Source organism: Eleginops maclovinus, chromosome 1, assembly GCF_036324505.1.
Source record: "Eleginops maclovinus isolate JMC-PN-2008 ecotype Puerto Natales chromosome 1, JC_Emac_rtc_rv5, whole genome shotgun sequence".
Lineage (NCBI taxonomy): Eukaryota > Metazoa > Chordata > Actinopteri > Perciformes > Eleginopidae > Eleginops > Eleginops maclovinus.
In genome coordinates, this window is record NC_086349.1 from 11,293,233 (window position 1) to 11,306,053 (window position 12,821).

The 12,821-nt window shown below is 39.9% G+C and overlaps 1 protein-coding gene across 5 annotated transcripts in view; it reads left to right on the forward strand.

Annotated features, from left to right (window-relative positions):
* acot7 (acyl-CoA thioesterase 7) overlaps positions 1–12,362 on the forward strand; it is a 53,989-nt gene extending 41,627 nt beyond the window's left edge. For all 5 annotated transcript variants that reach the window (XM_063891842.1, XM_063891850.1, XM_063891833.1 and 2 more), the window contains 2 exons: positions 427–611; positions 11,896–12,362. In XM_063891842.1, coding sequence (XP_063747912.1) covers positions 427–611; positions 11,896–11,994 — 284 coding nt within the window. In that variant the 3' untranslated portion in view covers positions 11,995–12,362. The remainder of the gene's footprint in view (positions 1–426; positions 612–11,895) is intronic.
* Positions 12,363–12,821: the final 459 nt, after the last annotated feature.

Genomic DNA, 12,821 nt, shown 5'->3' on the forward strand with positions numbered 1-12,821 from the left:
TGATTGGCTGTACTAAATTCTTCCAGCCAGAGATCATTGGCCGGCTTCACTCTGCAGACTCTCTCTGAAGTTTGTGATGCAACAATGTGAAGTACATTGCAAGAGAAGATCCCTCATGTTCAGTGAATCCTTCTGGGTCCGTCCTTAGAGTGAACTATACGTGTGTAAATTACTAACATTGAAAATCATTGCCTTGCCTCAAAGTTTTAAGGTGAATTTAAAATTCTTTAATTCTGGTTTGAGAAAGGGCTTAAGGGGATATTAGCGTGAATTAAAAAAAAATCTGACTGTTTTTGGGCTATTTTAAGAGATCTGGATTAAAGAAGTTTCCCTTCGAAAATGAAATACCTATAATGTCACCATACTGCTAAAAAACCTGTATGCTACATGAATGACACACATATGTTTCTCCTCTTTCTCCCCCAGGTTGTGTGGTGACGGTGACAGGGCGGCTCACATTCGTCAGTAACAAATCGATGGAAATTGAAGTGTTGGTAGACGCTTCCTCGCCGATGGAGGCAGGGAAAGAGAAATATCGTGCCGTCTCTGCCTTCTTCACCTTCATCTCCCTGGACAAGGACAACAAGCCCCTGCTTGTCCCTCCTCTTAAGGTTGGTACCACCCAGTCTTTGCTATCGAAAGTCAGTCATTGATTTGATCCTGTATGGTACATTATTTTATATCCTCAAAGGGCTTAATTTAAACAGGCCTGACACAGATTGAGCCAAACATAGATGTTTAATGTGTACCCTACTTTGCAAACAATTTATTTAAACAGTTTGTCCCTCAATGTTGTATTATCAACAAATCAGGCCATGGATTTCTGCTTTTGTGCTGTACCCTTCTCAGTTTTGTGTGCGCTAAAAAAAAGCATCTGGAAATGTGTCCTTGGACAATTACTAAATAAAATAAGATAACTTCACAGGCTAACAAAAAATGTCTTTTTTTTCTGAAACTCAACTCTGTCACTCACTTCTGCCAAGCATAATTAAATGTTATTCTCCAGAATTTTGCACTAGAGCTTACTGCAAAAAGTGACAGATTCCTCGTCACATTTCAATTTAACGTTCACACAGTATTCTTCAGCAATTTGATCTTCTGTTTCTCAGCTTTTTCCCTGATGATAGTCATATTCCTTTAGTGAGAGACATCTGTGACTTAAGGACAGCTCACAGCATGAGAGACATGGCCCTTTATCTGGCGATTTTACACGTCAGTGATTTTTAAGTGCACTAAATCTTTGCTGTGTCTGCGCATAAGCCTGAAAACCTAAAAGGCTGAATGCTAATATCCCTTAAACGTCCCTGGACATCAAGTGCGTCTGCCTGACTCAGCATTTGTCAGGATGTAGAGTGTGCACGCTTACCTGCAGGCAGGAGAGAGAAATTAACTACTGTTTGTTCTGGCTCGCCAGTACACCATGATCCAAGCCATGTTTGTATGCAAATACTGTACGCACAGGCCATCTGTTTAACATAGCACATTAAAATGATTTCCTGGCGCCATTCGCAGACTCTGATTGTCTCTGTGATCATCCCTTTTAAAGTCATCCAGCTACTCTGCAAGGTAAAGCCGTTTTTCATTGTAGGCCATTTAAAAAACAGTGAAGCCATTAGAATCCCTTATAAAGCTCTGAATAAATGATTGATTGGATTGCATCCCATTTTAACATTAAATTGTTTACCCTTAATCTTTATATAGGGTTATTGCTTTGCATTCTGATATTTTTAACTTATATTCTGTCTGACGTTTTTGGGCATTTGTTGCTGGCTAAATGTTTGCAAAAGTCCCACACTAATATTTGTTGGACCGCCTTTAGCTTTGATTACGGCACGCATTCGCTGTGGCATTGTTTCCACAAGCTTCTGCAGTATGGGGTCGGATCAGTCTCATAATACACAAATGCACTCGTTCACACTTATATTTCAGGATCAACACAAATGTTTTTCAATGCACACACAAATGTGTTCCGTTTCACATACATGTAAATAAAATCCAAATACAGAAAAAAAGTTTTACATATGTATTATGGTTATGGTTTCAAACCGCTGAACCTGCATACACAAACTGCTCTCTATGCATGGATCGCTGTGCATTCGTGTGTGGGTTTTTTGAGACTCTCCTGACGATCACCCAATTCGTACTTGTAATGTTTTCTATCGATAGCTAATCAGAAGTCTCCTCCATTCTAAACCAATCACATGAGTGCGCCCCTACGAGGGTAAGATTTCTTGCGTTTATGACGTAACGCTTCGCATTTTGTGCTGTCCGGAGCTGACAGGTCAACTTCAACATTGTGTCTAGCACAAGTGTAAGTGACTCTGCGTGAATGATTAAATGTGTTTTAGGTTTGAATTCTTGCACGTTAGTGATGTGTTACTGTTAGCATGGAACTAATATGGATGGCATGTAATGCTAGAGTTTGCTGGCCAGTTAGCTATATAATGCTAATAGACTACCTAGGATTATTACCTTAAATAGCTAACATTAGCCATAAATGTCTTTAACTTCTTTCATTCTGTTTTTTTCTTTTTTAGGGACAGCTTAGCAAGAATGAATCCAAAGATTCCTGCTCAAATTATTAGTCAAAAATATATTCCATTGTGTTTAATGATGGAGTGGAATTGAACATTTAGAGCTGACGTTAAATGTGTTTAACCGGTTAAGGTCCTAGGTAGTCTATTAGCATTATATAGCTAACTTGACAGCAAACACTAGCATTACTTGCCACCCATATTACTTCCATGCTAACAACTAACACATCACTAACGTCACAAGAATTCATACCTAAAACATATTTAATCATTCACGCAGAGACACTTATCACTTACACTCAGTGTCCGAACTACGGGGGGACTCGGGGGATCCGAGACCCCCTGAAACTGACACGAGATCCCCCGAAAACATGATTTGGGAAATGTTGGGGGGTCTCTAAAATAGTGTTTTCGAGATCCGCACTCTGAGTCAAGCGCAAGAGCAAGCCCCCCCCCCCCACCCCCGAGAGAAAAATGGGACCCCCCGAAAATCTCGGCATAGTTCGAACACTGCTTACACTTGTGCTAGACACAATGTTGAAGTTGACCTGTCAGCTCCGGACAGCGCAGAATGGGTATATGAAGCGCTACGTTATGAAAGTAAGAAATCATACCCTCATGGGGGCGCGCTCATGTGATTGGCCTAGAAAGGAGTAGACATCTGATTAGCTATCGATAGAAAACATTACGCATCGTGTGACCATCAGGGGAGTCTCAAAAAACCTACACACGAATGCACAGCGATCCATGCATAGAGAGCGGTTTGTGTATGCAGGTTCAGCGGTTTGAAACGGAAAACAAATATGTGTGGATCAAAAATACATATGTAAAACTTTTTCCGGTATTTGGATTTTATTTACATGTATATGAAACGGAAAACATTTGTGTGTGCATTGAAAAACATTTGTGCGGATCCTGAAATACAAGTGTGAATCCTTTTGTGTGCATTTGTATATTATGGGACTGATCTGACCCCATACTGCAATGTCACAACATTTATTTCTGTCTTGCATTAATTTTTCGCAAAGATCTTGTATTGATGACGGGAGATACAGACCACTGCGCAAAGTCTTCTCCAGCACATCCCAAAGATTCTCAATCGGGTTCAGTTCTGGACTCTGTGGTGGCCAATCCATGTGTGAAAATGGTGTCTCATGCTCCCTGAACCACTCTTTCACAATCTGAGCCCGATGGATCCTGGCATTGTCATCTTGGAACATGCCCGTGCCATCTGGAAAGAAAAATCCATTGATGGAATAACCTGGTCATTCAGTATATTCAGGTAGTCAGCTGACCTCATTCTTTGGGCACATAACATAGCTGAACCTAGACCAGACCAACTGCAGCAACCCCAGATCATAGCACTGCCCCCACAGGCTTGTGACCTTTCTTTTTGGCCAGGTAGTGTTTTTTCTTTGTGAATTGGCTAATAATAGAAGTGACTTTGGGTGTTTAGTATAGCATGGTCCGAGTAGGCAGCTCAGCAGGTCATTATTTTCTCGAGTGCACACTTCAGTGTTTGTATCCGGGGTAATCATTAAACTTTAAGTATGTGCAGAGTACTAAGTAAGCAGGAAAAGTAAGAGTAACAGAGGTCAAGCACAAAGCTGATTACTTGCGTAGAAATATATAACATAGTATGTTTGCTACAAATTACTCTCCAGATGATCTTCAAAGTAAAGTTGTGAACAACAGCGTGTCCTGACGTGTTTCAAATAATACAGGTGTGAAATAGGAAATTTGTGGCAAGAAAGCCAAAGTGTGGAGGACAGGCAGAAAATGGTTGTTATAAGAGTGTTGTCATGCCGCCATAAACATTCACACACAGTTACGATGGCAGCTTCATTGTCAACACCATGATAGGTCTATTTGAAAACACACCCCTGTCTCCCTGCCGCTGCCAGACAGAAATGTGCATCACATTTGTGTCTCAGCTGTTTGGCCTTTACACAAATGTTAGTCAGTGTCCTTATTTCCACTTCACAAAAACACACGTTTGGTTTGCGCTATTGTCTACCTGAATTAATTTATTACCTGGTTTTCTATTGCACACAAGGTTTTCTTTTCAATGGTGAGGAAGTGGAGCCAAGCTTAGAGTCATTGTAATTTCTCTCTTCACCTCATTTTTATAAAAAGAAGGGCAAAAAAAATATCATGATGATTTTAATAATTTATCACCAACACTATAAATGGAAATCTAAATGAGGGCAAGGCTGTGATGTAGCATGTCAAATAAACAAGGGCAAGAAAAAAGAGTTGTGCATGAAAATATAGGATGGATGTACAATATATTTGCTTTATGTGTGTAAAACAAAGAAAGCTGTGATGCATGCAGGTTTGTGTGTGAGTGGGCTTTTCGTAGGGAGGTGCACGTGCTTGAACTGATCACGGAGCACAAATGCGTACATGTTTATTTATATGAGTGAGAGAAAGGGGCTGAGGCTCAGTCAGGGCTATTTCTGGCTTTATCACTATTTACAGAGGGCTTAAACATGAGATGAGATTGACTCAAAAACAGGGAGTGCCCATTAAACCTAACTGATGACGGTAAACTTATTCAATACATTTTGGTCCCCTGGTGTATAAAAGGCACGCGTCACATGCAGAAAGTAAGGTTTAACACGTCAATCCAATTAACACCTGCAGAATGGACTGTGAGGGATGGAAATGTTACAATGACATTAATTAGCCTGGTAATCCAGATAATGCTGAGTTGAACAGTGCGTGACAAACCTTTGGCCTCCCTGCCGTTCTGTTTTCACTCTGGGCCACTACCACCATCTTGTTTTTCTAGATTATAAGTTTGTTCTGATACAAATATTTGATTGACTCCAGCACCAGCAGTAAATACTCGCAACCTTAAATACAAAATTGGGTATTTTCACACTTTAGTTTTGTATGGATTAGTTAGATAGTTGGATTAGTGGATCTGGTTGTACAAAAACATAATTGTGCCTTGTAAAAAACAAACTACTCAAACTCCTTTTTTGTACTTGTTTCAGGTTCTTATTCTTTGCTTTTGTATGAGTCTCGTGAGGAAGGTTTACGACATTTATCTCAGTGCCATTAATATGACACTTTAATATTGATCATCTGGATTGTTAATCAATTGTTCCTCCTCCCCCTCTTCTTTAAAGTATTAATATTGTCACTGAATATCTTATCATTTTTTCTCTGAATCATAAAACAACCACCATGTGAAAATGAAATTTTCTTCCCACCGGGGCAGACTTTGCTCCAGTTGTGTTCTAAAAATAGCCTGATCAAAAAGACAGCTTCTGCTATATTTGACTTCAGGTGCTTATTCCCCCATTTTCTCATTCTCACTTTCTCTTCAGTGAGCCCTCTGTGTCTACTATTTTTAGATTTTCCCATTTTAGCTCAGCAGGGGTGGGGGTAGGGGTGTTGTCGATGGGCTGTCACCAGCGTAGCACACTGTGGGTGATGCTCAAGTTGGGAAAGGGGACAGCATGAGCAAAAGGGAGGATGTCGGAGGGATTCCTTGCCTCTCTGCTGCAGTACCCTTGAACATTACTGAAATAATAAATGTGCTCACTGGGCCAGCATAGCAATAATGGAAAAAGGCCTGGAAGCCACTTTGACCAGGGTATGTGGCATATCTGCCGATTTTTATGGGGTAACAGTTGCTGAAAGGTTACAAGAACTGGCTTCTACCAGAATGTCAGTAATTCACAGCCTCTGTCCGGTGCACACTGAATACCAGCTGGTGCAAGGATGTGGTTGTACTGTGGCAAAGCCCAAGTGTGTTTGAGTGTTACAGTATGAATGAAAAGTAAAAACTGTGTGCACATGCAGCAATCCTTCTGCAGAGGGTTAACAGTTAGTCAGTGAATTCATTATGGGTAAAAATACAGAGGGTTTGGTCCTTCTCATCATATCCCTCCTTCCTGCATCTTCTAATCCATCTCTTTCCTAATCTCTTACTCTTTCTGCCTCTATTCATCTTTTCATTTATTTCCCCTCCCCCTTCTCTCCTTCCATACCTCCTTTATTCTCTTGTCTTCATCTTTTCCTCCTTTCTCCCCCATCTCTCGCCCTCCTTGCTGGCAGAGGCTCAGCTGGCCTCCCGTGACACAAAAACAAGCCCGGTTGCCACGGCAACCTCCTGTAGTCCACACGAAGTGATGCACATTTATTTTTAGATGCCTCCCATTCAAGACAATCAGCAATGGGTTAACGGGTGCACTTGTGCCGCAGTTGGAGATATTTCTGACTGGTTATCCGCACATCTTACTGACATTTTTCCTCATGCAGCCCCCTCCATACAACGGTTAGTTGATTATGAAAGCAAGTCGTATATTAATAAACCTTATTCATGAATATGCATCAAACCCTATAATGTTCAATGCAAATCCCAAACTGAATAAGCAGTCAATTTTGTTCCATTATTGTGTAGAAACACCATAGCAAACTGTAATATCAGTTGTGTGTTTTATAGTCAATAATATACAGTTATCTGGTAAACACTGTACCTTTCACACATAGTTGGACAAAACAGAAATGTCCCTTTTTGGGTATTTTTAAATGTATGGATAACATCGGTATCGACTACATTTCCTATAATGACCCTTAGCAGTACTAAATAACAGGAGAGACATTAATAACCCAAGTTCAGTACAAGTATGAGTTATATTATTTGTAATTTGACCTTTAAGCTAAAGCTATAAATCTCTGTGTCTTGTTTTAGCCCTGCAAAAAATGCAGTCCTTAAATCACTGCCAAATTGCTCTAGGCATAAATAAAGCAATATAAACATTGTTGAAGGAGGTTTTCTAAGATGTGATCCGAATCCATCCATTTCTGAAAATCTATTTGGCAGTGGAAACTTGCTTGAAATAGTGAATATCTTGTTCGTTAGTATTGCAAGTTAAAGCTTTGTCTCTTTTGAGGTAATCTACTTCTGTTTTGGGATTTCAGTTATTAAATAAAATAACTTGTAAGAAGAAAAACAGAATGCAAAAAATAACTTCCCATTGCGGTTGACTACATGATTTCCCTCGGGATAAATAAAGCTTCTTGAATCTTGAATCTTGAATGATATTATGCAACACAGCTGTTGCCGAAACGTTAATGAAGCCCAGATTATTGAGGAGTTATAGATGATTGCTTTATAGGCTGAAATACAAACAGAAAAAAACTGATTGTATAAAATATTAATCATGACTGAACAGATGGATCAATGGACAGGCCTTTAGGATTCTCCCTCTTGGAGTATTTGGAAGGATTGATTTGTGTCTTCAAATGAAATACTTTTCAGCATTGTCTAAAATGTAATCCTTAGTATAAATATCCCTCTCTCCCTATCGGTCTCACATGAAAATACAGGTTTGTATCCACACTCATGCCGGCCCAGATGGCTGTTACTTTACTTGTGTTACTTTGGTGCTCACAGCTTAGTGTGACTTTAGAGACACTTGGCAGTACCACTGATGTCCCGTGCCACTCTAACAACAGCTTGTGCCAACACACAGGAACCCCTCTGGCATTTCGCTGGACAAGCTTTGTCCCCATTCCAAGTTTACATAATTTGTCACACTCCATTCAACTGTCCACCTAATGGCCGAACAACCCGCCAGGTGAAACAGCTGTTTCTCTTGACCGATTGACTCAATCAGCCAAGGCTCTGAGGTCTGGCTTGACTTGATTCCCAGTGTTTACACGGTGATCTATTGTAACTGATAATTGATGTACTTTTTTAATATTGTAACAAATATGTTTTATAAAATGCCTCAAAGACTATTGAATGGATAAATGACATTTGGTTCTAGGGTTCATCCCTTCACTGTAATTTGTGTTTAGTGCTGATCATGAACAAATGTTTGCCAGCTAATGTGCTACACTAAGTTTGTGAAAATGGTAAACATTACATTTCTACATTTAAGTTTTATATCTGAGAGTAAATTAGCATGCTAATGTTCTTGTATAGTCTCACAGAGTGGCTACCATGGCTGTATTATCTTGTCTTGTTCAAAGAAGAGCCTTTGGGCTTTACACAGTCTTGCTGTGTAATAATTGTTACACATACAATTAAGTTGATTTCAAATACATTTTGCACAAAACACACACAGCATTTTCTTCTGAATGTATTTTTTGCCTGAAATGGAAAAAGCAATGTGAATGGAGAGACTCCAGTTGAAGACACCATTAAACAAGCATGACTGCTTCTAGCCTGGTTGATAGGTTCTGAAACAGAGCCACCAGGAGTAGGTGATGATCCTGTATAATCATTGTTATTAGACAAAGCCTCTGTGGGAATACCAATTACGTGGGGACACCAAAAGGACATAGCCTAGCATTGAATTGTGACATTGGGTTATGCAAATGTCATCCACATGACCATAAACAGATGCATACACACGTGCAGCACAGCGGGATTTCACCCAAAGTATAAGCGGCACAAATAATGTGCACGAGTGAAGCTTTGTGGGTGTGATGGCACTGATGGTATGATACACTTAGAACATCCAGCAATAGAGTAAAGGAGCCATTTCAATCATTCATAATTGCTTTAACCAGCATTGGATCTTGTAAAGACAGATTGAATCACCTCACGATATAAAAAACTAAATCCATTGTATTAATAGTAACTTCTTACACAAACCTTTCCTTTATCCATCTCACATTTTCTCCAGCCAGGATCCCACGTTTCCTTTGCTTTGGACAGAAACCATATCTTATGTTGTTAAAAATGGTTATTCTTCATTAGCAGTTGTCAAGTGTACAGTTTGTTTAATTGGCATGCTCATTAAACCATCTCAAGCTGTAGCTGACTATAGTTTTAAAAATGCAATTAGGTAATGTTTAGGTCCTCAGGGGCCTGAGTAACAGAGAGGGGGGATGGGTTAAAGGGAGGGATATCAGGGGTATGACGGAAAGAAACAATGAGAATGAAACAAAAGGCCTGAGGTAATTGTTAACAAATATACTTTACATTTCCAAAGGGCTGCATTTTACTACAATGCAGACACTAATTTACATCCCTGGATGTTCTTCCATTAACACATACCCTGAGATTGTAATGCTGCTCTCTTTACCTACATATGGTTAGTCGTACCATACGAGCCAATGACAGCTTGAATCAAATATCTGTTTATCTTAGGTGACTGCAAAGAGATGCAGCAGACCACTAATCATTTCCATTGTATTATTTTTACTGATTCTACTGGACAAGTAGTCACACCATTTTTTATTAAGTTGTGGTTGCATGACTGCAGTCTTTCTGAACTATTTTTGGGCTTGTAATGAAAACATTGTATACCAATTTCCTGTGTTAAGCGATGGATTCCTCAAGTATGTCCAGAAGCAGTATCAAGTAGATGATTTATAAACTGTTGTTTGGTGTCAGGGTCCAAATCAGATATAGAAATAATACAGGCCTTGTTTGTGTAGTTGTCCGCCTTCCAACTCAGCCACTGTTAACTGTTTCTGACCCCTTCAAAAAGAAAACCATTTGCTTTCTGTGCAGCATTGGAATAGGAAAAGCATAATCCGACTCGTTCACTGTTTTTACTTGTTCTTTCAATTCACAGAAGCAAGACATCCCTTCCACTTGATAGTATTTATTTGTTCGCACAGAGAGCAATACTTGTTTTTTTTATGTAAAAATGGCTTCTCCCAACAACACACAGCAACCGGGTGGTGTGATGCACTATTTGTTAATCAATTAAATATTCCTGAAATGACTCTGACTGTACACAATCAGGTACTTTCATTCACTTAAACAAGGCTCCAAACTTCCTGATTGAGGTCCTTTACACATTTAGCTGAGGTTTTTTGAAGATGATATTGTCTGAGCAGCCTTTCTGTTTACGCCCATGTTTTAAAATATTAGAACTGTGGTCAACTTGCTCTGTCCCTCTATCTTTTCTTTTTTTATCAAAGTCCATTAACTGGAATTATCCATTACATTCATCAGAATGGCTAAAGCAAAATGGACTGTCCAGTATATTGACTGTTATATAACCAGCATACAACAAACACACAAAACTAAAGCTGTGTACCACTGAACTTGTTCCACAGAGATGAATATTCCCACCGGTGTTGTGTTTATAGCTCACCGTCACTATTTTAACATTCTCATCACATTTGAGTTGTGACCCCTGGCCGGTCCCTGGCATGATGTTTTGTCATATCTGTTAGCACCCTTCTCTCTCCACGAAGTTAAGACGCCATCTGTCAGCTTTGCTGCTGAGTGGCAGGTGCTCTGGAAACTGCCAACCGCCCGATGTGTGCACAGCAAGAGCTTCCATCTGAACATGTTATTGACGCTTGTACAGTATTCATTTGTACAGTTTTACATAGTAAAACATGCACACACATAAATGTGTATATGCTCAATTACAACACGATCTCAGAGAAAAGATGCAGATGGGGCAGAGAGAAAGTGTTGGCACTGTCACCCGAGGTGGTAATGTTGTTTAAGTCACGAGGTTGCAGGGCAGTCTAATTAAATGGTGCAGGCTAGCAAATGCTTCCTCCCACGAATCAGCAGCTAAACTGAGCTAAGTGAAGGAGGAAGAGATGGTTAGTTCTTCACATGCTTGAGAGTGCGAGCAGCTGTGAATCCAGGAGGTCTTCCCAGAATTCCTTGGTGTTATAGTACTTGCTGGGTAAAACAAAAAAAAGTGTAATACGATTATATATGATACATGGTTTACTAAAGCGATCGAGAATAAACGTATCACACCTTGTTCTTCAAGTAGTTAATAGTGCTTCAGTACAATACAATGGAACATTACATATCCACATCAAGTTACCTTGTCATTAAACTAAATACAGAATATACATTTCTCGTGTTTGTGGTATTATATTTAAACCATTAGTCTCTAAAAACCATAAGATGAATCCTTCAGTTAACTCTACAGTTACATCGAGTTTCATGCCATCTGGTAGTACTGGCTGATAATTTGATATTTTAGCACCGAAAGACTGGACTCATGGACAGCCTGACATTACAGCCCCAAGCCTTGCTTCCAGCATTGCAAAAATATAGCATTTGTTGTAGATCACACACACATATCTCTGCATGTTTTTGAAAAGCATGCAGTTTAAGAAACTTACAAGATGTCGGTGTCCTGAAATATTCTTGCAAATCATCTATTGTTTTTGCTGTACTTCTTCATTTTCTGATGCATACCCTCCCCAAGTCTTAATCTTTCTTTCTGTATTTCAGCAAGAAGATAAATGACAATTACAACAGCCCAGAGCGGTAAATTAGATCAGAGCTTCATGCCCACGGTTAATGTGATAACAGCAGGGGAAACATTCCAGTGCACTATATGTAAATGATGAATGTGTCTGAAAACAAATCTTTTGTCTTTTTTTGGTGTGTTTTCTTCAGATTGTCAGAGAGGAGGAGCAGAGACGTTTCGAGGAGGGCAATGCACGTTACATCCAAAGTAAAGCGAAGAGACTTGCGGAGAAGGAGCGCCAGCAGTAGAGCCGCTACTCACAGGAGTTAAACATCTACAAACACAGTATATCAACCCCACACAAAACATCCAGTATGAAGGAAATTCAAACCTTCTCTCTGGTTCTGTAATTGTAGCCTCCTGTTAACCAAAGTGTCCAAATATGGCTGTATATGTGTTTTAAATGAAGAGAACATATTTTATTCTGGGGATATTTTTATTGATGTGTCACTGTCAGTGCAGAGTGACAGTCTGACTGTAAGAGTACTATTTAATTTTAAGACGATTTGTAAGTATGAAGACTTCATCATCGGTGTCGGTGCAAAGTGATAGTCTGAGCGCAAGTAAAATGATAAATAAGTAAGTGAATAATAATGAATAAAATATCGAAGCGTGAGTCTGGGGCTCGCCTCGTGTCTTTGCTAGTTTGATGGTGATGATGTCATTGTCTTGGGCATGCCTTGGCAGAGAGGGCACACGCTATCCATCTTTTCAGCACTGTGTCTTTCACAGAGAAATCAGGGGCGCTCGGGGGGCTTTGACTCAACTCGCATCTCTCCCATGCCCGCCCTTCCCCCTCTCCTCTCCTCCCCTCCGCTCTGCTCTCCTCCTCCTCTGCCTGTCTGTCACACTGTGACTCCAGCGTTCGCTCTGCCTTAACATGCTCTCATTTCCTTCGCCTGCTTACCATCACGTCATCATGTGTCTCCTTTCGCTTGCAATGTCTATTTCTTCATTCTCTCGTTCACTCCAAATGAGAACTAGCACATTACCAGGTTTTGTTCATATGTGCACAGAGAAAGATCAGAAAGATTATTCAAATTAGAACTCATTTTCCATATGGCCAAGCTGTGAC